The sequence below is a fragment of the Amphibalanus amphitrite genome, unplaced genomic scaffold (genome assembly GCF_019059575.1).
Source record: "Amphibalanus amphitrite isolate SeventyFive unplaced genomic scaffold, NRLGWU_Aamphi_draft 000241F_arrow, whole genome shotgun sequence".
Lineage (NCBI taxonomy): Eukaryota > Metazoa > Arthropoda > Thecostraca > Balanomorpha > Balanidae > Amphibalanus > Amphibalanus amphitrite.
The window spans coordinates 3485-28645 of NW_024881736.1; the positions used below are offsets into that span (position 1 = coordinate 3485).

Below are 25161 nucleotides of genomic sequence, written 5' to 3' on the forward strand. Positions count from 1 at the left end.
CCTTCATCGTATCCTAAAATCTTGCGCAAAATGCATGCCCCAAAGACATTGGATGTGACGTTTCCGGAATACGCTTTTATCAGAAAATATTCTAAATATAATAAAATATAAATATAAACAACAGATTGTTTTGGATAACATGCCTCACAGGCTTTTTAGCATATTATCATCCTCGATGAAGAAGCCGTTGTTAGCTGCAACACATCAATGACGTTTCATGCATTTAGAGTTGGTCTTGGATGGAAATGTCACATGTACCTAACTTGCCTACCACTCATCGATACCATCAGCACACTCACAGCCTCCATCGGAAACACGCGTCGCACAGTACATGTTTTATATATTGTAGCTCGCCAGTCGGTATAAAACGGGAGCCGCTCGCAGTGGGAATGTGAGAGGCGTATGTCGGACAGATACCGGCACTGAGAGGGTCACGGTGCCACCGCTGACACTGACACTGACACGCAATGGACGGAAATGAGGGGGCGGGCCGCCAGCCGGCGCCGCCCGCCGACCGGCCGCGGCTCCATACTGGTCACACGGGATCGCTGTCCCGTCGGGAGGCCGTCCGTGCCCTGCCCAAACCATGATTCTACCTCCAGCCGGCCGCAAAAGCAGCCAAAACAAGTGGAGCAGCGCCTAAATTCACCGCGTTTCGCGCATAATCCAGCCGGTGACCTACTCCGCACGCACCGAGCACTATTATGAAAAGGACGGACCGTTGGCACACACAGTCTCTTGGAATGCATACAGGGTTCGTCGGCTCTGTCCCTTCCCCTCAGTCCCTCAGATCGACCCACCCAGAGTAAAAACAGCGCTGGCACTCGCATTGGTCCTCAGAACATTCCAACAGTTGGTCCCCTCTCCCGAGCCCCCGAGCTGGCCTCACCCAGCCGTCGCTCTATCAAATAAGGTCACATGTGGTCAAATAAGATCACCCACAGTCACAATGTCACAACGCTCACACGGCAGGGTCGCCGGAAATAAAATGTTTGTCGGCGGAGGTTACCCTCCGTACAGTTCAGACGCGAGCGACACACTATCTGCGGTAAGGCCCTGTGTCGCTCACCTGCCCAACAACTCACCCTCTCACTCACTCCATCACTCACTCGAAAACGTCACTATCACAACGGACGACAACCTGGAATGCAGCCTGTCTGGCCGGCGCGGGTTGACCCAGGTCGGGTCACGGGGCCGCCGTCACGGGTCAGAGCGCCCCCTCTCAGGGGGAGGTTCGGGCCCAGGCGCCAGCGAACGCAGACAACTGTCAGCTGTAGAGTGGCGCTACCGATACAGTCTTTGACGCCGCTTGTCTTTGAGACTGCTGGCCGGGCGCGTCCCGAGTCTGAAGCTGCTGAACGGACGCCACCCGAGAGGTAGCCCGTTCGGAAGCTGCCATGGCTACTGTGCCTCCAGCGAGGCTGCCCGTGGAGGGGTGTCCTCCGCCTCTAGGGGAGTGGCACGTCAGATGAGTCGCTCCTCGGGCGGCGGCTTCTTCATGTTACCCATCTCGACGCGCGGGTTAAACATCTCCTGCGGGGCACAAGACAAATAGTCAGCGCTGGTAAATTACCGAGGTAAGTACCTAGTGGGAATGCGATATTTTATGAACTGTATACGGAGAAGTGAAGTCGAAATATTTAAACGATTTTTTTTTCTACAAATCAAAAACATGATTGACCGATGGAAAAACAGCCAAAGTTCCAGCGAGCGATTTCAAACGGCAGAAGCTATTCTTTGCCTTTTTTGCCATTTCCCCTACAGGTCGTTCAATAACTTCGAGCAATGCGTATGTGCTGTATGGTAAACTACGCACGGAACAGCCAACGGGACCAACACCAGTAACAGGACCACCCGAGTAACCAGCCGCCACCGCCGCCGCCGCCCGGCAGCTGCGACTCTCGCCGTTTTCCTGACACGGTACTGAGCGCACTTCGACCGCCAGTGCCGGCGCCTCAGCTCGACTGATAGAGCTGTGCTGGCGGCGACTGGGGAGAGGGGAGGAGAGGAGAGGAGGGGAGGGGGAGAGGAGAGGAGAGGAGAGGAGAGGAGAGGAGAGGAGAGGAGAGGAGAGGAGAGGAGAGGCGAGGCGAGGAGAGGAGAGGAGAGGAGAGGAGAGGAGGGGGCAGCACTAACGAGCCGAAGCCGCCACCCTGTCCGTACACTCGACCTGAGCAGCGCCGAACCGTGGGACCCTTAACCCCGATAAACAGCAATCGTCTACAGGAGGGAATTAATGTGTAAAACAAGTCCAGCACGTAGCGAATAATTTCAGCTGGATCCACTACTAATCCCGTATTTTGATCAATTAACTTGACAACAATCCAATTAGCCTACGCACTATCGCAATTGAAGACCCAGCCACCACCCCCTCTCGGCGGCGGGCCGCGGTAGCCAGCTGCCGCGTCCGTCCGTTTGTGGTCGCTCTACAGCTCATCACACCACCGTCGATATAGTGCCGGAGCGGAGCAGGAGTCGGGTCACGTCCCGGCGGCGGCGGCAACCCACCTGCGGCCGCCCCCGCCCCCGCCCCCGCCCCAGCCAGCCGCCATACACCAGGCAGTCACAGACTCAGGGCTGGGAAATCTCTCATACTTTCATACCCCAGTAGGTAGCAGATATCGCTTTATTGGTCCATCAATTGTAGCAAAATCAACATTTCTCTCTTTCGTACATCATAAAGAAAAATACAATAAAAACATCGAAATTCGCACATTTTTTAAAATAGAGGTACCACCAGCCAGTGATCTCGTCGGCGAATAAGAACAAAACATCTGTAAGACTAACACAAGTTCAAAACGTCAGCTTTGTGCTCCATTTTATGACTAATCTGGCGGCTCTTTGTAGCAGTTTCCATTGTAGCATCACTAATTCTTCATACTCTGAGTCGTGTAACAAAAGGTATCTGCTACGCCTTTTTATGCGCTATCTTTCTTATGAATATTGCTAAAAGGAGTTTCATTATTTGTAAAATATTCAAATGACATATTTACGAAACAAAACAAATTGTTTTCAAAAGGGCATTGTTCAATGATCAATAAAAATACGAAAAGAATCAACTCATTCTGCCCATGACATCTCTAAAAAGCCATCTTTTATGATACAGTGTCCTGCAACGTCTTTAATTCTTTTTGATGACGTCATACACAATTTTATTCAGTTTTAAATGTATTTTATTGTTAAAATCATACTTATTTGAACCAAATTAGAGTTTAAAGGAATTAATTAACATTTTCTGTAAGTTTTATCAAGAAATCTTGTCAAAAAATGCAAATTACGTCATTACTGTTTGTGTATTTTGTTGATGCATTGTTTCTGCAGGCAGGTTCGGCAGGCAGGTTAGGTCGGCCGTCCGCCGTGACACGCGAGAGGAGATCGACCGGCGCGTGCGGGAGAGCGGGCCGAGCTCCTTGTGGCGCAGTGTCCGGCCGGTCATCGCGGGGAAGCGGACGACCAAACCTTCACCGGACGCTGACACGGACGCAGTTAACCAGTACTTCGCCAGTATTGGGACCGCCACGGCCCGACAGGTGGACTCCGCGGGGCCCGAGCTGGCGGTGCGGCTGCCGCGCGTTTCCACCGGCCGTTTCCAGGTGGCACCCGTTACACCGGAACAACTGTCGTGTATCGTTGGTAGGATGGCCAGCAGTACATCGTGTGGCGCTGACGGACTATGTATGCGTTTTATCAAACAGTGTTTTGGCTCCATCTATCCCGTCATCACCCACATCGTCAATTCCAGCATCACCAGTCACAGCGTCCCTAGCTCATGGAAATTAGCCTTGATCCATCCCATCCAGAAATCACCCAAATCCACAGACGTAACCAACTTCCGCCCCCTATCAATCCTTCCCACCATCGCCAAAATCACTGAACGCGTCGTTTACGAGCAGCTTTTTACCTATTTCACCTGTCATCATTTATTCTCGTCTAGTCAGCACGGTTTTAGGACGAACCATTCTACCGACACCGCACTTTTAGATGTTACAGACCGAGTGTTTGAGGCTATGGACCGTAAGGAAATCACACTTTTGTGTCTTTTAGATCTGTCCAAATGCTTTGACGTCGTACCGCACGCCGGACTTTTACGTAAACTCGAACTGTACAATGTCGACACGCGCTGGTTTGAGAGTTATTTGGCCGACCACCAGCAGCAGGTGGTAGCTGAGAGCCACTCTGGCTCTTGAACTCTGTCGGCGGCGCTGCCGAACCCGATCGGCACCTATCAGGGGACATCGCTCGGACCGCTCTTGTACAGCATCTATGCTAATGATATGTCGCTATTCGTTGATGACGCGAGCATCGTGCAGTACGCGGACGACACTCAGGTTCTCGTGGGCGGGAGGCCCGGAGACATTGGCGCCCTGATCGGATCCATGGAACGAAATTTGTCACTGCTCTCGAACTGGTTTGGCAAAAATGGTATGAAAATCAACGCTCAGAAAACTCAGCTCATTGTTCTCGGCACTCGTCAAAATCTCCGGCAGCTTCCAACAGTCAGCATCAACTTTATGGGCGCCATTGTCCCCGGCTCTCCCGCGGTGCGGAATCTGGGTGTCGTATTTGACCAATGTATGTCGTTTGCCGCCCATACCGATGATGTCGTCCGGCGCTGCACAGGTATTTTAATCGGATTGAGTCACTCTAGACATATTTTACCACATTCGACGCTCACCACCCTAGTCCAAAGTCTAGTCATTTCGCTCATCCGCTATTGTATCAGTGTGTACGGCTCCTGCAATACCACTCAGCTCGCACGTCTGCAAAAGCTGCTGAATTTCTCAGCCCGTGTGATATCGGGGCGTCGGAAGTTTGATCATGTTAGTGACGTCCTGCGTGACCTGGGATGGCTGTCCGCGCGTAACATGTACTCATATCATGTGCTGACCCTATTGAAACGTATGCTGGTCACTGCGCAGCCCGAGTCAATCGCGAGTAGAATAGTGCATAGACGTGACGTACATCAGCGAGCCACAAGACAGATAGATATGCTACATGTGCCAAGAATCAAATCGGAGTCCGGGAGGAGACGATTCCTCTTTACCGCCGTGACAGCTTTTAATAGCCTACCACCGGCGATGTGTGACCTGAACCTGCGCGCGTTCAAGGCAGAGTTGCGCCGGCACTTGTTGCGACAACAGGCGGCTGACCGTTAGCAATGCTTCATGACGACACGTTTGTGAGAGAGTGACTGCGAACGAATGTCTGTCTGTGTGCGTGCGTGCGTATGTTTTTCCCACGACACCCATCATTTTATATTGCGACCCTGGTTCAGGAATAGCCATTTTTGTGGAATGAGCCTACGATGTCAAATAAATAAATAAATAAATAAATAAATTCTGGCGCATTAGAGACAATTCTAGTTGTCGTTTCGCGTGGATAGTTCAGTTGAGTTTGATGAGTGTTTATGGGTGTTTTTGAATTATTTCAGCTATTTTAGCTTTTATTTTGCAGCTATTTTAGGAAAGTGGGATATTCCAGGCCTAATTTCAAGTGTTGCAATGACAACTGTCCCTAAAGCGGCGTGCAGTACACAGTTAAAGAGCAAGGTAGCCGCCCAGCACGCAAAGCAAGATGTGTGAAGATATAGGGAGATACCTATGATCGAATTTGCGTAGAAGGTGAGATCTGATTGAAATATTGATCAAGAAACGCCCAGAAAAGAATTTCTTATTTACTTCTTTACATGTTCAATTATTGTATTAACTCTAAACCTTGTTTGGTGGCAACTGGCAATTTTTGTACAGCGGGTTCGGCATGCACAATGAGTGTAAATTGTGGACCAGACTGAGCAGCCAAATCAACCTGATTTCTTTCAAATACTTTCTGCCTGAGTAGGCTGATACCATCTGAATCCTGAAGTTGCTGAAATGCTGATAGGAAAATTCTAGGGCTCACTGGAGCTCTCTGGTGCTCTCAGGTGGTGCTGGAACTTGCCCTGAGAAAGCCCTACAGCACCTTATTTTGATATTTGTATGCTTTTTCTAAACCTGAGTAGTGAGTACCTACAAAGAGTAAAAAATAAGAAAAAGAACATTCGCAGGGGCATACGCAAGACACTGTATCTGTTTTTGTTTGTACAGCCAACTCAGTAGGTGGAACTATGGTCATGAGTACCCAAATATAGGAACGTTCCCATTTTTGGGAACGGAGTTCCCAAATATGGGAACGGGCGTTCCCATTTACGGGAACGGAAGGTAATTTTTCGGCCGTTCGCCCACTAAAACTCATTAGTGCATCACGTCTCAAAAAAGTGCACGCTAATTTAAGTATCTACTGAGTCTCTATAAAATTATCTTTAATCTGACCGTTGAACAAGGAAATTGACCGTCGAATGATATTTTTAATGATTTTTTTGAAATGACGGAATGGTGAAAACATGGGTTATACTACATTTAACATGCAATTTAAAGGAAAATGAAGCGTTTTTTACATTTTGAGGTCAAGTATAATAATTTTCGCCTGGTTATGAAGTTTCATACTAGCGACACCAGATGCTGACATATGCAAGCGAACACGCGGACAGTCCCGAGGTAATATTGTTGACTTTTGGTCTCGGGGCGCACGACCGCGTGGAACGTCAGTGATTTTACCGAACTACTGTTGTAAACTCAGTTTCAGTGGTTTAAAATTATTCAGCTGTATTTTATCAACCCGGAAAGACATATTTTATTTGGATGCTAGCTGTTTAGCATTGTTTTATAAGGAGCGTCATGAGCGTGGTTTTTGTCTTCCGTGTTTCTAAGCATGATCGTTTTGGGGAAATTTCTCTTATATAGGTCGCTCTGTGTGGCTTATTTATAATTTTTATGCTGATTTCGATCATTCCTCGTGCCCATCCTACCAGGCCTTTTGCCAATTACACTCATTAAGAAAGGAAAAAACTAGATTTTCCATGGGACTAGGTGTTTTGAGGGTGTAACATATTCAGCGTTCCCATTTTTGGATACTTCCTTGTGCTCGTCAACTATCGGTGATAAACAGACAGGTGCTTGACATGTCTCCACCCTCGGCGCGGACGGTGGATATAGGTATGGAAGACCTTGTTGAACATCGCTGAGCGTTGTGAATTACGTAATCCTGCAGAGGGGGGCGTGCCCGCTGCGAGATCGACGGGAATAAAAGCGCAGAAGACCGGGCGAAACATGCGACGGTCTTGCCGGAAACGTCATCTGATGATTGTTGCTTAACAATAATTTGCGGCGTTGGACATGATGCTTGTTAATGAAAAGAGCCCCTGAAAGGCGTCGGTGAAATCGTTCCCAATTTTGGGTACGCCGTTCCCATAATAAGGAACGCTTGCAGCGCCAGTGTACGAGAGCGTTCCCAAATTTGGGTTCGCGGCCCGGATGATGGACTGCTTTAGAAATAGGGGAACGATTTGAAACTACGATGGGCCTTACAATATCAAACTCTTTCCCAACAATATTGAGACAAATATCAGGCGGTTCACGATCGTTTTATATTTTTTGGACGTCATTTAACGGTTCTTTTTCTTGTTTTAAATAATTCCTACATGGCGTTCCCATATTTGGGTTTATCGTTCCCAAACATGGGAACGAAAATGCGTTCCCGAAAATGGGTACGCTTGACCATAGTTCCGCCTACTGAACTAAATAAAAACATTCAAAGCTCAATTTGAGAATAGATAGAAAATGAAAGTGGAAAGCTCTCTCCAGAATTTTGATTACTTGTAAAATCATTTTCTCTAGCAGAAATGATGTGAGGAACATTTGTGGCAATGTAGCAAATAAAGAGTTTCTCGTAATATCTGGTATGTAGCAGATTCAGCATTTTTCCCAGCCCTGGTCACAGTGTAGCCGCCACACACCGAACACCAACGCGCAGCCGCCAGGACCGGCGCAGAATGAACTGAGCTAATTAAATGAATGGCTAGATAGCGTCCCAAAAGAGTCGAGAAAAGAATGTGTTCGTTAAGAGAGCGCTGCTACTCCGCCCGCTAATTCAGTAACAGAGCTGCAATTCGCTGGAGAGTGTAGATAACTGTTCACACAGAACGTGCTGGAAAGGAAAGTGGCGCGGCGAACAGACATCGCTGGCGTGCCGGACAATTTCGTTCAGCGTTGTTATCGAATGAATTATAGACCGCCATTCACTGAAGCAGTGTGTCGAATGGAGTTGGAATTCAAGAAGGCTCTAGCGCTAGCATCTTTATGTTCTTTGATATGACAAAGGGGATATGATGGTCGCATCAATAAGTGCCAGTAAGCATCAGTCAGAAAATATTTTATGGGGACGCACCATCCACACGACTATCCCCTTTGAATAATTTCGTATGAATAGGCCGCTCAAGAGGAAATCAAAAAGTTCTCACAGGCTTCACCAAGTTGAAATTGGCCGTGCAGCCAAGTTGGCTGGTCCGGGCGAGACGTGGCGCTGGTTGGAGCCCTCAGACTCCCAGAAGAGCTAGCTCCCAACAGCAGCACCGTACCACGCACGCACCCGGTTACCTGGTCGGTGACCGAATTCCCTGCACACGCTCCCCGCTGCCGCCGCGGCTGGGGGTGCGTCAACACTCACCCCGGCCGTTCAGGGGCGGGGGCCGTCAACAATCGCCCACGGCTCACGGCAAGTCAGGGGTTCGGGGTCCGCCTGGAACGTCCTCATTGACCCCGGTGCAGCGGCCCGGTCTGACCTGGCGGGGCGGCACCGGCCGACCGACCGCTCCCACGTCCAGTGGCGCGATCAATGGACGGGATCCGGTCGGCGGCGTCAAGAAGGCGGTCAGAATCAATGGCAGCGTGCCGGGCATGGCTGCGGCACGCACCGCCAACACAGACCGTGAGAACGCCGCCGGTCGGCCGACCTCCCCGCACGCACGTGCCGGCCGCTCTGGCGGCGCGGCGGAACGGAGGGCGGGGCTGGGAGGGTCCACGGCAGGAGACGCCCCTCAGGGGCCGAGCTGTCACTGACAGCGGCCGTCCTCACTGCGACGCGACGGCGCAGAGCTGAGAGCGAACGCGTCGGCAGGGCACATCTGGAGCTATCAGCGAGACGCAGCGCCGACGGCGACAACGGAAACAGACGAGCGTTGTGAGGTCCAGACGCCGCACTGAGCTCGGCATCTGTACCGCCATCGCCGTCATGGCCCCCAGCAAAAGATCCGCACATTGCGGGGATAACGAATGGTACGCTGGAACCAATAATTGCCAACGGAAGGCCGACCTCCATGTGACTTATGCGCCATTTGTGTTATTTATAGCCCTATAGGACTTTGGCAAAAGCCCATCGAAGACGGAAACTAGCGAAGTAAAATGGAGGAAGTGATGACATAAAATTATATCTGCGTAACTTTGAACTAATTCCGCCTCCGGTAGCCCTGAGAAGCTTCGAAAATCATGGAGCGATATTTTCAAAGTGCTGTGCTACGTTGCCGTGCCGACGCCGGGAGCACTCGCCAGTGGTTTTTGCACGTTTACAGGATTAATGACCATGAGAGCAGTAGGAGTGGTAATTAGGCCAAAGAAGGCCACCCTTGATTAACCAATGAGCATCAGCATGCCGTATTGAACGATCGACATGCCGCTGCATTATGTATGCATGCCCTAGTACTGCTGCATTATTCGATCCGATGGCTTTTATCTGTGTTCAGACAGGTGCCTTGATCTATGTATGCTCATCGCAATGCCGACAGGACATCCATTAGCTGAAACTCGCGCTATGTTTAGCTCGACATGTGCGCTGACAACTTTTTTTTAAGAGCATATATCAATCTTATCCCAGCCTATAAAGACGACATATTTAATACAGTTTGCACCGGTGGAAAATGATATTGTCTCAGGGTTGCTGGTTTGGCAAGTGCCCGCGTCAGTTCACCCTTACATAACTACCGGGCCTGTAACTGAAGGCGAGTTACCAGATATATGATAATTGGGTGTTCCAATAATAAATGTAAGAAAACTAAATGTCACTTGTAACTGTATTCCGGTAAAGATTAATTGCAGATTGCATTCGGTAGCCATATTTGAATACGGCAGTCATGCATAGTATATTCCGCTGGTTGCCGAGCGTCATTTGCAAGTGATTTGCAACCATAAATCACATGACATGTGCAGTGTGCACTGCAGTGGTATAATTGGAAACAGGGTTGCAGGGAAGGACAAGAAACGTCTTCAGCCGCTGAATGACTTATAGAATCCCTAAGAATAGCAATTAACTCAAATCAAGATAGGATAATCGTTACATTGCCACGTGCCGATGTCTGCATGGAAACGTAAGACTTAATAAGCCATTGGCTAGGTCTTAATCCAACGGCAGACGTTGGCACCCATTGAACGTTTACATACGTCAGACACCCCACTATAGTGCCCCCGGCGGTTGAACCAGCCACACAGATGGACCGAAGTTCAAAGTGAGCTGCTTCCATCCCTTTTGTGATCGGTACTTGGACCTTACTGGACAGAAAACTTTACATGCCAGGCGGTGAGATGGAGGACCGGAGGACCCATTCGAAAACTTCAGAGATCAGCGGCGCGCGGTAGTCTCTCTTCAGCAGCGCTACAATGTCACCGATTATGGCAGTCGAGTGTCGTCTGGTACGAGCGATATAACTTTATGGAGCAATTCATTAGCGTTGGGTTTACGACAGACTAAAATGAAAACTCGTCACGTATGTTAACTTTGTCCCATTTAGCAGTGTGAGGATATGCTCTTTGTTCAGCCGTAGCGTAATTAAATGATGCAAATTCACGCCTGAGCTAAGTTCATTTGTCATGGAGCGTCCCTGACAGTCGGCCATTTGCAGCAGTTAACGAAGTAATACAATGGGATGACTAAGGGAGCTCACTACTCCACGTGACAGTTCCAGCACAGGACTATTATCTAACGACAATTCCCTGGCCAGACGCCGTCTCATGCCCGCCGGCTCTTCATAGGCCGCTCCACCTTCACCTAATGGGCCCGTCTAGAGGGCTTCCAACGCCAAAACACGCCTGGTCCGACTGCCGCCAAATGATGGGACCAATGAGTCAGGTGGCGTGACCAGGCCTCACTGCCGCTGGCGCCCCCGGTGACTGTCGGACTCGAGTCACCCCTGGGTGAGTCAGAGACCGACTGCTCACCTGTCGACTCGGGCTGTAGGTGCCGCGCGTGGCCCGCTTGTTCTTGGCCATCGTGGTGAATATCACCATGCCAACGATGGCGGCTAGTAGCAGGATGCCCAGTACAGGTGCCACCACCATCACAATCTGACCGGTCTGAGACTGAAACGGGGGTAAAACACTGCGTCAGCCACCACAAACACAATGCGAACAGTCTGAGACTGAAAACAGAAGTAAAACATCGCGATAGCCGACTGAAACTAACGAGAAGCTAACACTTACGGCAGCTCTGAAGGAAAACAAACACAGTTGGACAATGGTAAGAGGGCTTTGAAAATATGGGAACAGTCCCACCTGTCACCGCTGTCTGCTAGCAGCGGGTGACAAAGTCAAGCGACAGATTGAGAGCAGCCCACGGTTAGGGGCTGGTACAGCATACAATATCTCCTCGTCATCAGCTGTCCGGGACATTACAGGATCGGCACGTCATCCACCGCGTCAGTTCGGTCGCGAAATAACACCGGCGTGCCAGCACCATCCCAAATTAGGCAAATTGTCCCGTCACTATTTAAAGTCCGCCCGCGTGCCCCGGAGCGACGGCCCACATCGGTTATCATTTTCAGTCGTCCGGTCGACGCCGCGCCTCGGCTTAGCCTCGGGGCGGCGCGTGGATCGGTGGAATGGTAAACAACCCGTCCCGGCGCGACACCGCCCATATGACGAGCAGTAGACAAACACCCTCCCCCACCCCGGCACCATCCCCCCCCCCGCAGACACGGTGATATCAGCACAGCCGCGGCTTAACACTTTCATTATCATAATCTTAACGCGAAGCCAGCATTTGTCGTCTTTCCAGGGACGGGTATCCAGTCAAATCAAAACAGGGGTTCGATAATGAGTTAGCACTCTACGGTGAAATTTAGGGCAAAACCACCAGAATCAGCGGAGCTCGTACTGCAAGCGGAAATTTGCTGAATGCGCCAAGAAAATCGTCCGGTATGAATACCTAATTGATGCCTCCTACCGTATGCAGTAGCCAGTAGTTAAAAGAGTTACACATTTTCAGTCACATGATCCTCGAATGCATTATCCTAAACTACTGGCCATTGATACCCAGCTTTTCAGTCTTTGTTTCAAACCACTAAATCAGGCTCGTTCAATTCCGGCTCCGAAACTGGATGCCCTGCCTTGCGGTACAGTATACCTCTCCAGGCGTTCACCACTGCTGCCATCTAGCGGCGGCGGAGAGAAGCGGACGCCGGTGTCCCGGGACTAAATCTTGACGCATTTAATGGTAAGTTTGGAATGCAGCTTTAAGGTGGTAAAAATATAATGCAACTGTTGTAGGCAAACCAGCTTGATCGTATCACTATACCTGGTATTGCATCTCGATTGCCCCGAATTCAACCTCCAGCGCACAATGCGCAACCCAATGCAACGAAGGCAGCACAACAAAACCAGGCCACATCCCTATAATTATAACCACCTCTGTAACGAATCATCACCTTCCCCACTGGACACAGACCACCGCGCACACCTCCAGGCCGGTCACCAACTTTTCCTCGCAGGTCGGTCTCGAGTAGCCATCCTCACACTGACAGAGAGCCCGGTCCTCACCTTTTCCTCGCAGGTCGGCCCCGAATACCCGTCCACACACTGACAGAGACTCCCCTCACGGTCCTCACCTTTTCCTCGCAGGTGGGGCCTGAGTAGCCGTCCACACACTGACACGTGGTGTTGTGTATGCCGTAGTTGTTGGGGTCGCCCATGCAGTAGGGCACACAGATGCCGCCATTCTTACAGCCATCCTCCTCCGTCTGGCGGAGGAAAGATAGGTCCGGTGAGGGACGGGCAAGTGACAACTGTGACAGAACAAAATGACTGATCAAATAATCCGGGTGACAGAATTACATCAGTCAGACCCTAGTGTTATCCCATTTTCCAAAGCCGTGCTAAGTCAACGACATTTAGGTGAACTCTGCCAAAACAAACTAATCAACAACCACACCCAACAAAAACATCAGCTTCCGACTTGTTCCGCCTCCCCCCTCTCCCCACGCACACTCAATGCTGGGGAAAATGTCTGTCAAATAACGGCACTACCGCCTCTTGACCCCTCTCCATCGCGCTATCCCTGTCAATAGCCACAAATCAGCATTAGCAGCCATGGGAACTGAGGGTCGCAGGTCGGCCGGCCTCGGCGACCGCTGGGGGAGGGGGCGGCATACCAGCTGCCTTTATGAGGCCGCCCCGCCAGGTGTGGCCCACTCCGGCCATGCAATATGCATGCGGCGTTATTGGGTGGCTAGACCGTCTGACCAGCCGGACGGACGGACGTCAGCGGCGGCCGTACGGGCCACTCGATCGCTCAGCGGGGCGGAAAAACGGCCGTTCGTCCGGCGGATGGAAGGGGATGGAGGGAGGAAGGGATGGGGTGAGGATACTCACGCGGTGCCGCGACAGACAGGCCTACAGGCTCGCATCGCTGAAGGGAGGGAGAAAGGGGAGGAAAGGCGTGGTAGAAAGACTTAGTCGAAACTCCCTACAGGTTACGGAGAATGGTTGCTTTGTTTTTTATGTTGATGCAATTTAAAAAGTACATTTATCAAAACAGGAAATGTGCTTTGTGGTTATATCACGTATTTTTCTATTTTTCCCTTGTATTTTTCTCACCTTTCCGAAGCAGTGGTTGTCGAGGTCGCACACCTTGCCGCAGAACTCCTCTGGACAGGTGCACTCGAAGCTGCCCTCCAGCTCTGTACAGTTGCCGCCGTTCCGACAGATCGGGAACTGGCACTCGGGAATGTCCTCGTCACAGCGGCGGCCCGTCCAGCCTGCCGGGGAGAGGGCACACAGGTCAGGCCAGGTCGGATGGCGACTCAAACAGGCAACTCATACAACTGGGCACAGGTAGCAGGGTTAGACGGTGATTATACCTACCTCATCCGCATCAACGGTAGACATCAGCGCCAATGCAGTCATCGTCATACATCATTCTATTTTTTGCCCAATTCCCTGGCAAAACAGTCTTGCAGAGGCCCATGCAGGTCACATGCTGCAGGACACATCTGTTTACTCGCAGGGATGGCCACAGCCATATGGTGGCGCTAAGAACGGTCGGCCACGTCAGATGCCGCGGTGAGTCCCAATCTAATTCCATCTGGCACTCAGGTCACGTGTGACGAATGGCGGGTGAGAAACTGAATTACCTCGGCGGGAAGCGGAACATCCCCGGCGGTATCTGGTCGGACAGCGGCTGTGCGCCGGCGGACGGTCCGCAGACCACATCGGACTCTGCCGTGATAGATACGAACACCACCCGGGGCGACAAACCGGGGCGACACGCGGCCTGGGTGCCAATGCAACGGTCCACATATACGTAAGGTAAGGGTGATGAAACCGCCGGAGTGATACCGCAGATTACGTCCTGGGTACTACAAAGCGTTGGAGTTGCCCTGTGCGTACCACTGAGCGTCTTCAGTTCTGAGAACCGGTTTCCCTGAAACCATTCCCGACCTCGCTGACCGCTCCAAACCGTGATGGGACCGCTCCAAACCGTGCTGGGACCGCTCCAAACTGCTAATACCGGTCCGGGTGCGGGTCATGGCGAGGTTCACGGTGTCACGCCCTTCTGACCCCGGATCAACTACGGCGAGCCGACCATCTCAGACACATGCAAAGCTGCCTCTGAGCCGTGCTCAGCACCATCCCATCTGCTCTAAGGCCGCTCAGTGACAGCGCAGCTCTGGCCAACGGCCGCTCAGCTACGGGGCCGGCCGATGTCGAGATAGGATGGCCGTCTGGCCCGGAAATCACACCACGCCGGCCGGCGGCCGGGCGCCGCTGCTGCCGGCGGCACTGTATGAGCGCAGCTGCTCGGCAGACGGAGACGGTCTCCGGGTGATGGCCGTCACCGGGTGTGGCGCTCGGCGGAGCGGGAGAGGGAAGGAGGGAGAGAAAGAGGAAGAGGGAGAGAGAGTGAGAGAGTGAGACAGAAAGAGAGATAAAGAGAAAGAGAAAGAGAGGGAGGGAGGGAGGGAGGGAGGAAGGAAGGAAGAGGTAGAGAGAGAGAAGAGAGAGAGAGAGAGAGAGAGAGAGAGAAAGAGAGAGAGAGAGAGAGAGAGAGAGAGAGAGAGAGAGAGAGAGAGAGAGAGAGAGAGAGAGAGAGAGAGAGAGAGAGAGAGAGAGAGAGAGAGAGAGAGAGAGAGAGAGAGAGAGAGATGGAAGAGAGAAAGAGAGGGAGATAGAGTGGAAGTTCCCGGGCGGACGAGTCGTTCGCCATTGACTGACCAGTCCGTCCATCCCGAAGGAGCAGAGTCCAGTCCACGCAGACTGGCCCATCCCATCAGTCCGGACGGCGGACAGCGGTGATCCGAAGGGCGACACCCGGTGTGAGATTGGCCGCAGATTCCGGGCAGACACGGACATTATCTCCCGACATCATATACGGGCATCATTTACGGACATCATATACCGGCCGCGACTCGAGCGTACGCGGCTGCCTACGGGCTATGACCACCGGCCTCCTCTGAGGAGTCGGGGGAGACTTTTCTCCGAGTATTGATGTACAGGGTGGACCAAAAAGGATGGAAACATTTTGAACTGGCATAAAATATGTGTTATTGCATGCAGGTGACTGAAAATAATACCAAACGAGAGAACATTGCGTGGAAATTCATAATGACATCTCTCTCATCTGCTTTCTCTCGTTTTCAGTCTCTCACAGCAAATGTTCAAAGAGGCCACCTTTGCGAGACATGCACAGAGCGGCCCGCCTGCCGGCTGACGCGATAGCCCGATGACACATGTCCTCTGGTATGACTCGCACAGCCTTGGTGATCGCTCTCTTCAAATAACAGAGGCCTACATAACCTTCCATGTAGACCTGGCCCTTGAGATGACTCCACAGGAAAGGAATCCATAGGTCAGATGAGAAGACAGACAGGCCAGTTCCACTTCGGTTCGAGGATGGGAGCGACAACACCGTGACTGACGACCAAACGCGCTACCAAGCGACACTAAAGAAGTTGTTGAAGTGAGCCCAAACGAAGTATGGCAGTCTCATGGACCTCATGTGATTCCAGCCAGACGGTGCGCCTCCTCACATCGCGAAACAACGCTCAAGTGGAGCGAGAACCACTTTGGTGACCGGCTGATATCCCGCAGAGCCTGTCGGAACTGGCCTGTCTGATCGCCTGACCTGACCCCGATGAATTTTTTTCCTGTGGGGTCATCTCAAGGCCAGGTCTACAAGGAAGGTTCTAAAGGCATCTGTTACCTGAAGAGAGTGATCACCAAGGCTGTGCGAGCCAAACCAGCGGACATGTGTCATCGGGCTATCGCGTCAGCAGCCAGGCGGGCCGCTCTTTGCCTGTCTCGCAAAAGTGGTCTTTTCGAACATTTGCTGTGGGAGACTGAAAACGTGAGAAAGCAGATGAGAGAGATGTCATTATGAATTTCCACGAAATGTACTCTCGTTTGGTATCATTTTCAGTCACCTGCATGCAATAACACATATTTTATGCGAGTTCAAAATGTTTCCATCCTTTTTGGTCCACCCTGTATTCCAATGCGTCTTTGTTGTTCAGTGTTCAGCCATCTGGATCGTGTCTCGATATGCCGTTCACGCTTTATCGTTCTTCATTCTGGCTCGGGTGTGTTCTGGGAAGTTGCGTCGGGCTCTCGGCTGAAGCACACAGGCCTGTCTTGCCCCAGATGTATCTATTCCCTTCCATTCCGTTTCAATATCCGAGCTTTCAGACACGCTGCAGTCTATTTTTCAAATGCAATAATATCTCTCCATCTCTCCATTCTCTTCCACCTCACCTAGCATTATCTCGGACGAATTCCTCTGATAGCCAGCTGCACCCTATCCTACCCCCATCTGACCGGGCGGTGTCATCCCGCCCACACACCGACACCGTATCCGGCGGGCGTCCCACCGTATCCGGCGGGCGTCCCACCTCACTCGGCGGGCGTCCCACCGTATCCGGCGGGCGTCCCACCGTATCCGGCGGGCGTCCCACCGTATCCGGCGGGCGTCCCACCGTATCCGGCGGGCGTCCCACCGTATACGGCGGGCGTCCCACCGTATACGGCGGGCGTCCCACCGTATACGGCGGGCGTCCCACCTCACTCGGCGGCCGGTAAACGACACCGACCGTCTCCGCAGCTGGGGCAGCGCGGCAGACACCGCGGCGGCCGGCGGCAGGCACCGCGGCGGCCGCTGGGACGCAACGGATGGAGGTATTATCGATACACCTAGACCGAGGTATCGCTGGACGGTGCGATGGGCGGCGCCGTTCCTCGTGGGAGAGGAAGAGGGAGATGGGCGAGGGAGAGGGAGAGGGAGAGGGAGAAGGAGAGGGAGACGGAGATGGAGAGGGCGGGGGAGACCTGGCGATCCACCGTCCAACCGTTTTATCAAAACGATTGCCACTCCTTTGATTTCTTTTTTGCGTCAGGCTCTCTGAGAAATATTTGAAGGCACACTTCCAATAATTTTGAACCCGCAGCGGTTGACGTTAGTTCCGATTTGACATGGAGCAGTCAGTGGGCCATCGAACCAGCGACTATTCATTACAAAAACATCGGGGGGTATCGTCTGAATGCGATCAAAGCCAGCCGCCGCACGTCTGCCGTCCAATAGCGTCCCGCTCACCGGTCGGGCAGATCCAGCGCCGGTCGCCTGGGACATCCCCGGGCACTGATGGTGTCTACCCGGCCCGGCCTGTATCAATACGGGCGCCGGTCCTCTGATTTCTCTGTCGCTCCCTGTGGAAATGTGCGACACCGACGGATATCCTCCGCCGTGCCATTTCCGAGCCGGCGTGTTGCTACGCACACAATACGTGGGTCGGTGCACCAGCCCGGCTGCTCCTCCGCTCCTCTGTAGTCCGAGCTTTGGTAGAGCGCTGCACACCACACATTTAATTTACCCACCGACAGTAAATGCCTGTCAGGCTAGTCACGGACGGTGTCAGCCGAGCAGGCCGTACACCACTGAGCCGCCATTGTTACGATAGCAACGAGCGGCCGGCCGCTGCCGCGTGCACGTCAGGACGATCCAGCACCGCCCCGACATGACACAATGGATGGCGATTGTTGATTGGAAAACGTGACCGACGACACACACTGGACATCGAGCGGGCGGCGCACATTGATACACACGACCTGCACCACGGGCACAGCACCGACGGCCAGCACTGTAATGTAATATCGCCGTGATCTATGACCTCCAGCTAACGACTGATCACGTATATTTGCACATTAGTCCTGACACTGACATGTAAATAACGGGCGAACAAAAATAGACCAAACAGAAGTTCTGCCCCGTAGCTGTAAACAAAAGGAAAACGTGTCCTTAGGGCGCTGAGCGCCAGAGTCCACGAACATCAAAACAACACGGCACGACACTAATTAAATCTGATTGCGATCGAATAAACTCCCTGATTGGCGGCCATCAGGTGTTTGTGGCCTCCGTTTTCGGCTACAGTCGAAAACAGCGCGCCGGTGGCGCCGGCGGCCGATAGCCGCGCCGACAATGGATGACGGCCTTCTGAGAATGACGCCATCGGCGCGGCGCGGCGTCGGTACACTTCCGTCACGGCCAGGGAACGGCGCGCCATACATCTCCGGCGCAGACGGCAGACGGGGAGACGGCAGGCGGGCGGGGAGGTGCACAGGACGGCGCGGACGGTAGTTGGGACGATAGGAGACGGTAGACGGCAGGAGACGGCAGGCAGAACGGCGGTGACGACAGACGGTACGGACTGGACGTCAGAGACGGTAGACTGAGACGGAGATGCCCCAGATAAATAAAACAAAAACAGAAACGGAACGGAGACCCGTACCAAAATAGGTATCGATAGCTTGCGTAAAAACAGCGCAAAAAAAAAACTATAATGAGGACGAAGCATCCTATTATAGCATCACGGCGCAGATACGCGGTAAATGTGCAGATTAAGTGGTTGTAATGGAAGCGATAGCTGAAACCGTGACGAGTGGGAACGATCAGCTGTCGGCACATTGTCAAATCGGTCCAGGACAGTCATTTATCGCCACCTCTGGAGGGCAGCCAGTCTGCTCCTCCCTCTATCCCTCCCCTCTGCTCTCCCCGCCCGGACCGGAGCGGGGCGATCCGGCCGGGAGATGACGACGACGGCCGCTCACCGGCACCGAGCCATGGTGCGATACAATATTTAACCGGACTGAACGGGTCGGCCAAACGGCCCGCTATCGACCGACCGACACCCAGAGACATCTGTCGGTCGCGCGCCCAACCACGGCCGCCGCCCAGGTGAACAATAGCTCACGGCCGCCGGCCGGGCGGCGAAACAATATCGCCGTCCGCCTGATGAGGCGGCACGTCCGCGGCGGCGGCGAATGAATTCGCCCCGCCGGCCGCTGATGGAACTGCGGGACACACTGCCGGCGCCGGTGAAAGAGTGTCTGATTATGGACGGGCGCTGGGCCACCGGGGAGCTGTGTCAGTATGGGTCTGAACCAGCGAGGCCGGCCCGGCGGCTCAGTGACTAATACGGCCCGACAGAACGCCCCCCCCCCCCCCGCAGTTCCATGCTCACCGATCGTTGTCCAATGCAGATCGGCAACAGGGAAAGAGGGAGGGGAGAGAGGGAGGGATAATCGAGAGTACCACTTCCCGGTTCCCCGAGTTGAAGTCCCGCCAGCCAACTTGATACAACGGAAGGTCAGCCCAGTCCCGCCCGGAGCCAGACACTAATGAACATCCGAACAGATTTAGACAAGTCAGCTTCCAACTAATCATGGACGAGAGCAGGCCTTTAAAGATAGCTCCAGCGTGCACTAACTTTAATCATCGACTCATGGTAGGTCCTCACAGGTGCAACTGGTTAGAAAGGTTACTGCGGTGCCTTTCGCTAGCTCAATAGATTGGCTTCTCTTAACTGGTCTTCTATTGCTGCTATAAATGAAGTGAGTTAAGAACGTCAGCTTGTTTGGTTTCGTGCGCAATCAGCAGTGCAACACTGTAATATCCCGAATTGGATTTGCGATGGCAATACGACCGTGCACCAAACACACACATATGTCGCCATTATCGCAAAGTCGTACAGCTTGACTACGTACCTAAGTCCTCAATAAAATATTCAAATTACACGATGTTTTTTTAGAGCTGCACAGCGATATAGCACGTAACGCGATAAACAGTAGTTTACGTGCTTACAGCGGCTTCAAAGAAAGGAGAAACAATGTCCCGCAATAAACAAATTATGAAACTTAGCACAGGTAGACATCACCTACTCGAAAAGCCAGCCTACTCGAAAAGACCATTTCAATTTAGTCACCTCGAACTTTCCAAAAATGTTAACTAATCATGATTTTTTTTCGTGCACATTGTCCCCGTACACTCGGGGGCAGATTGATGTTCCACCACTCCCTACCCATCGGGCTCCCATGGCTCAGCACTGGCTGCTGCCAGTGGCAGCACTGACAGCACTGGTACTGGCAGGCAGTGCTGAGCAGTGCTGAGGGCAGGCAACACTGGCAGCAGCCAGTGCTGAGCCATGGGATCGCCCGATGGGTAGGGAGTGGTGGAACATCAATCTGCCCCCGAGTGTACCAAGTTACACGAGCGTGAATTGAAAGCCAGTGTTAGAGTTAAACATTTAAGCAAACAAAAGATACCGTTTTCGTCAACGCTATCAAAAGAAGTGATAGCACTTTCAACTAACAGCGACAGGGCTTTGATAGCCAGATAACCTCAAGCCGTCCAACAGTAAAGCAATCCTGCACAGAAGGCGCCAATAAACCCAAACGGCGCCCTAAAAAGTTACATCACACTCAGGCTGTTTCAGCTGCTTTGTCCAGACCGTGCCGTGCGGTTCATCACCCTCAGTAATAAGGCGCCGCGTCCTATCTACAGTGTGCCCAGAAATAGGCCGCCGAGCCGAGGCCCAGTGTAGGTCATTTCGGGACAGACAGCGGCATCTTTCAGATGGGACTGCATTTCTCTCCCCGGCCGAGACAGCTATGAGCAGCGACCATATCAAATCAATCCGGATCCACTAGCCGAATTCATTCACAGCTCAACAAAACCGGCGATGAGGCCTATTTATAGTCACCGTGATGAGGCCGAAACCATCCAGTAGCCGGTGGATAAGTCTTCAAAGTTCAAGCTACCGTGGCAGTAACGGCTTACCGTTTCAACTTCTTGACCTGCGCCCGACTATTTGTCGCCTGCATTTAACGCAGCCACGGGATCTGACGTATTACGATCTTACAACTTTAGGTATTACACGAGATCTTACAAACTTATTACTCGATCCTACAATAGAACGTACGAAGAGACAGCATTTGAAGACTCCACGCAGCTTCTTTTACATTTCCACGATTATGCAATCTGCGGTAAGCTCACGCAGTCAGCCCTCAGCAGTTTCCTCGAGCCCTCCACGAGTCCCACCTACCTTCTGGACAGATGCAGACGAACATGTTGACCTGGTCGACGCAGGTGCCTCCGTGAAGACACGGCGACGAGGCGCACTCGTCAATGTTCACGTCGCAAGTCTCCGAGCCGAAGCCGGGCGCGCACTGGCACAGGAATCCCTGGGGCGGCGCAGGGGACGGGTTAGATGGATGATAAGGCACACCCGTGCGTGTTTGTAGTTGACGATGAGTGATTGTCAATCGTGGAAGCAGATTAAGTTGACGCCAAGACTACACTAAAAAAAAAGTAAACAGCGGATGATTAAAAAATGACACAAGGATGGCAAGTAAAGACAACATACTACTAAGCAAGAAATAGCCCGTAAGATAAGTAAAATCCGCGACGAGACTCCTCAACTTCCCCCCCCCCCCTGACACCCTGCCCATCTCGTCTGCCGTGCGTGCAGCGGCCGCAGTGTCGCCCTCTGCTCACCTCTCCCGGCCGTGACGTGCAGGTGGCTCCGTTCAGACACGGTGACGACTCGCAAAAGTCCGTCACCAGCTCACAGTCGCGTCCGTCGAACCCGAACGGGCACTGGCACGTGTAGTTGACGGCCAGCGCGCCCTCGAACACGTCCAGACACGTGGCGCCGTTACGGCACGGGTCGTGTGTGCAGTTGACGATTTTCATCTGCTCGCAGTTGCGGCCGATGTACTCGTCTGTGCAGACGCAGGTGTAGTTGTTGATTTGGTCGAGGCAGGTGGCGCCGTGCTGGCACGGCTGCGGCGCACACTCGTCAATCTCCGTCTCACAGAAGGCGCCCACGTAGCCGGGAACGCAGTCGCACGTGTACTCGTCGATGCCGTCGCGGCACGTGGCGCCGTTGGTGCAGTCGTTGCCCAGCGCGCACTCGTCGATGTTGTGCTCGCACGTGGAGCCGTTGAAGCCGGCAGGGCAGGTGCACTCGAACTGCTGCTGAGGCGCCGCGCAGAAGCCGTTGTTGCGACACTCGTGCTGGTAGCAGACGGTGCAGTCGGGCTCGACTGACATCAGCGGCTCACGCACCACGAACCGGTCGGCGGCCGAGCTGTTGACGGCCGCGTCAGCCAGGAACGGCAGCAGCACGCCGCCGATGCGCACGGCCGACAGACAGCCGCGGTAGGGCGGTGCCGGGTCGGCGGCCGCCGGGTCGGCGCCCAGCACTACCTGTCCGCCCGTGAGCAGGGTCTGCAGCTGCAGCGGCGCCGGCAGCGCCAGCGGCGGCAGCGCCGCGCCGTCCAGCGTCGGCCGCAGCTCGGCGGCGTCCCACTCGAGGAGCAGCGTGCGCCACTCGCCGGAGAGCAGCGGCTGCTCGGCGGCCACGGTCAGCTGCTGGTCGGCCCAGCGCAGCAGCGCGCCCTCGGCCGTCAGCTGCAGCGACACGGCGCCGGCGGCCAGCGACAGCAGCCGGCCGCCGGCCCGGCTCCGGAATACCACCGACAGGGAGGCCGGCAGCGGCGCCGCGCCGCCCAGCAGCGCAGAGTACGCCGCCGAACTGTTGGCGCCGTTGAAGGTGACGTTGGTGACGCACTCGTGGCCGTCAGCGAGGTCTCGGCACTCGGCCCCGGCCGGACACTGGTGCCACACGCAGTACTCCAGATCGGTACATGTGTGGCCCTTGTAGCCGCGCGGACAGGCGCAGCTGCAGGCAGAGAAAGAGATGGTCAGACACACTGACGAGGGGAGGTGAGTACCTACAGCCGGCAAGGCTGAAGAAATTATCCAGGAATTATACATCTCCTTTAAAAACATCGTTTACCCCAGAAACGAAGCATCCATAACGCACAGGAACTTTCCGCTACATATCACATTGTCACACCTCCACGAAAGTAAGCTCTTCCATAAACATGATCGAAATCACGCGTACATGCCTAATACAATTTCTTGCATCCATCTCCCCTCTTCTCCCCTCCCCTCTCACCTGAAGTCGTTCCATGTGACGGTGCAGTTGCCGTTGTTGCTGCACGGCTGTTCGCGGCAGGTGTCGTCACTGACCGATCCGGCCAGCACCCGGTTACCGGTCACCTCCCCCAGCGGCGGCGGCAGGCGCAGCTCGGGGTCCAGCAGAGGGTAAAACTCCACCAGGCGGACCTGACCCGCGCTGTTCACCACCTGAGGACCAATAGTTGACAGGTCAGGTCAGGTTTCGGTCTAGACAAGTAATAAGCTTTATTACAGCTTTATTCCGCAATCTACGTACACTAGTCTGACTTCTGATGCCACTGAGGGTCCGACGGGTGACCCTCCAAACGGGGCTATCGAGTATGGTATTCAGCCATTGTTTTAGGTGCCATCCAGCCGAGTTGGTCCCGGAGATGAACCACTTTCTTGTCATGAAACTAGACATTTTGGGCACTAACTAACCAGACGGAATGCCACTTCGATACACATACGGCCAACATGCGAGTTGAAAGTAGCATGATACTCATGAACTTCACAACAAACGTATCACCAAACACAGCTGTGGGTAGTCTGCAAGTTACATGAGCAACCCTAGCCCGTGGCCCCTGCCCAGATCAGCCCGCCTGGCCAATGACCACTGACCCAGTAGTGCCTTCATAGCCCACCCGGCCACTGACCCTGACGTCCTGGATGCTGCCCTTGAACTCGTCTCTGGCGTCGCGCTCCAGCTGCCGGCGTCGGCGGCGCACCGGCTCCGGCACGTGGCCCAGATAGAGGATGGAGGCGGCCAGGTCGCCGCCGGAGCCGAGAGTCGCCTCCAGACGCTCCTCGCCGTTCACAGAGACCGAGAGCGAGCTGCCGTTACGGACCACCTGCAGAAGGAGAGTGGGAGAAGGGGGGGGGTCAAGTTCGTGACAGGTCGTTGTCGATAGCTACACACTTCGTGACATAGAAACTCGATAGAGGTGTAAAGGACTGAAGCCCAGCAATTGTAGACCCGTGAAGAAGATAAACAAAATTACTGAGCATAACGCGTGAAAAGTAGCTGTTTTTTTGCCAAACCAAAAACATAAATAAGTGACAATCACCACAGTATTTCAAGAGCTCTATAAACTGTCTAGTTAAAACTCAAACCAGCACCTGCCCTTCACTTGCAAAACGCACCTCCGCCGGGCACCACTCCCTTCCACCGCTCGCCCGGACTCACCCTGACGAGGTTGTTGACGCCGTCGTCGAGCCGCGGCCCGGGAACGTCCAGCACCTCCTCCTCCGCGTCCAGTTTGACTCGGACCAGCAGCTGGCCGCCGCTGAGCTCGGCCGCCAGGTAGGTAGGTATCCCACCCGAGGAGAGCACCTCCGAGGTGTCCGAGCCCAGGTAGAACAGCAGACCGGTCGGCTGCCTGGTGCGCGCGAACAGAGACAGGTCGACGAACTGAGCCAGAGAGTCGGAGAACTGCGGCTCCACGGAGACGGACACCAGAGAGTCCTGCGAGGTCTCGTGGTTGAACGTGGCCGCCGTAATATCTGTCGACAACGGAGGGGAGGGGGCGTTAGAGGTCAAAGCAATGGGAGACTTTTATGTCATGTTGCCATATAACAACTCCTTTCATTCAATGCCCATCGCAAATGAAATTTTTGATGTCATACAAGTGCACAATGCCGAACACGAAAAGACCTGTCCTACACCACGAAAAGTTTTTAGAACAAAATGCACAAAGTCCGTTCTACATAATCGCCGGCGTGTACTCAGACTCA

At 53.4% G+C, this 25161-nt stretch overlaps 1 protein-coding gene across 2 annotated transcripts in view; it reads right to left on the minus strand.

The window, feature by feature from the left end:
* Positions 1-323: 323 nt before the first annotated feature.
* Positions 324-25161, minus strand: part of LOC122386135 (protein crumbs-like) — a 70850-nt gene continuing 46012 nt past the window's right edge. For both annotated transcript variants that reach the window (XM_043375019.1, XM_043375020.1), the window contains 9 exons: positions 24614-24930; positions 24084-24278; positions 23426-23616; positions 21958-23146; positions 21506-21644; positions 13734-13894; positions 12746-12877; positions 11082-11222; positions 324-1533 (listed from right to left, as the gene is read on the minus strand). In XM_043375019.1, coding sequence (XP_043230954.1) covers positions 1465-1533; positions 11082-11222; positions 12746-12877; positions 13734-13894; positions 21506-21644; positions 21958-23146; positions 23426-23616; positions 24084-24278; positions 24614-24930 — 2534 coding nt within the window. In that variant the 3' untranslated portion in view covers positions 324-1464. The remainder of the gene's footprint in view (positions 1534-11081; positions 11223-12745; positions 12878-13733; positions 13895-21505; positions 21645-21957; positions 23147-23425; positions 23617-24083; positions 24279-24613; positions 24931-25161) is intronic.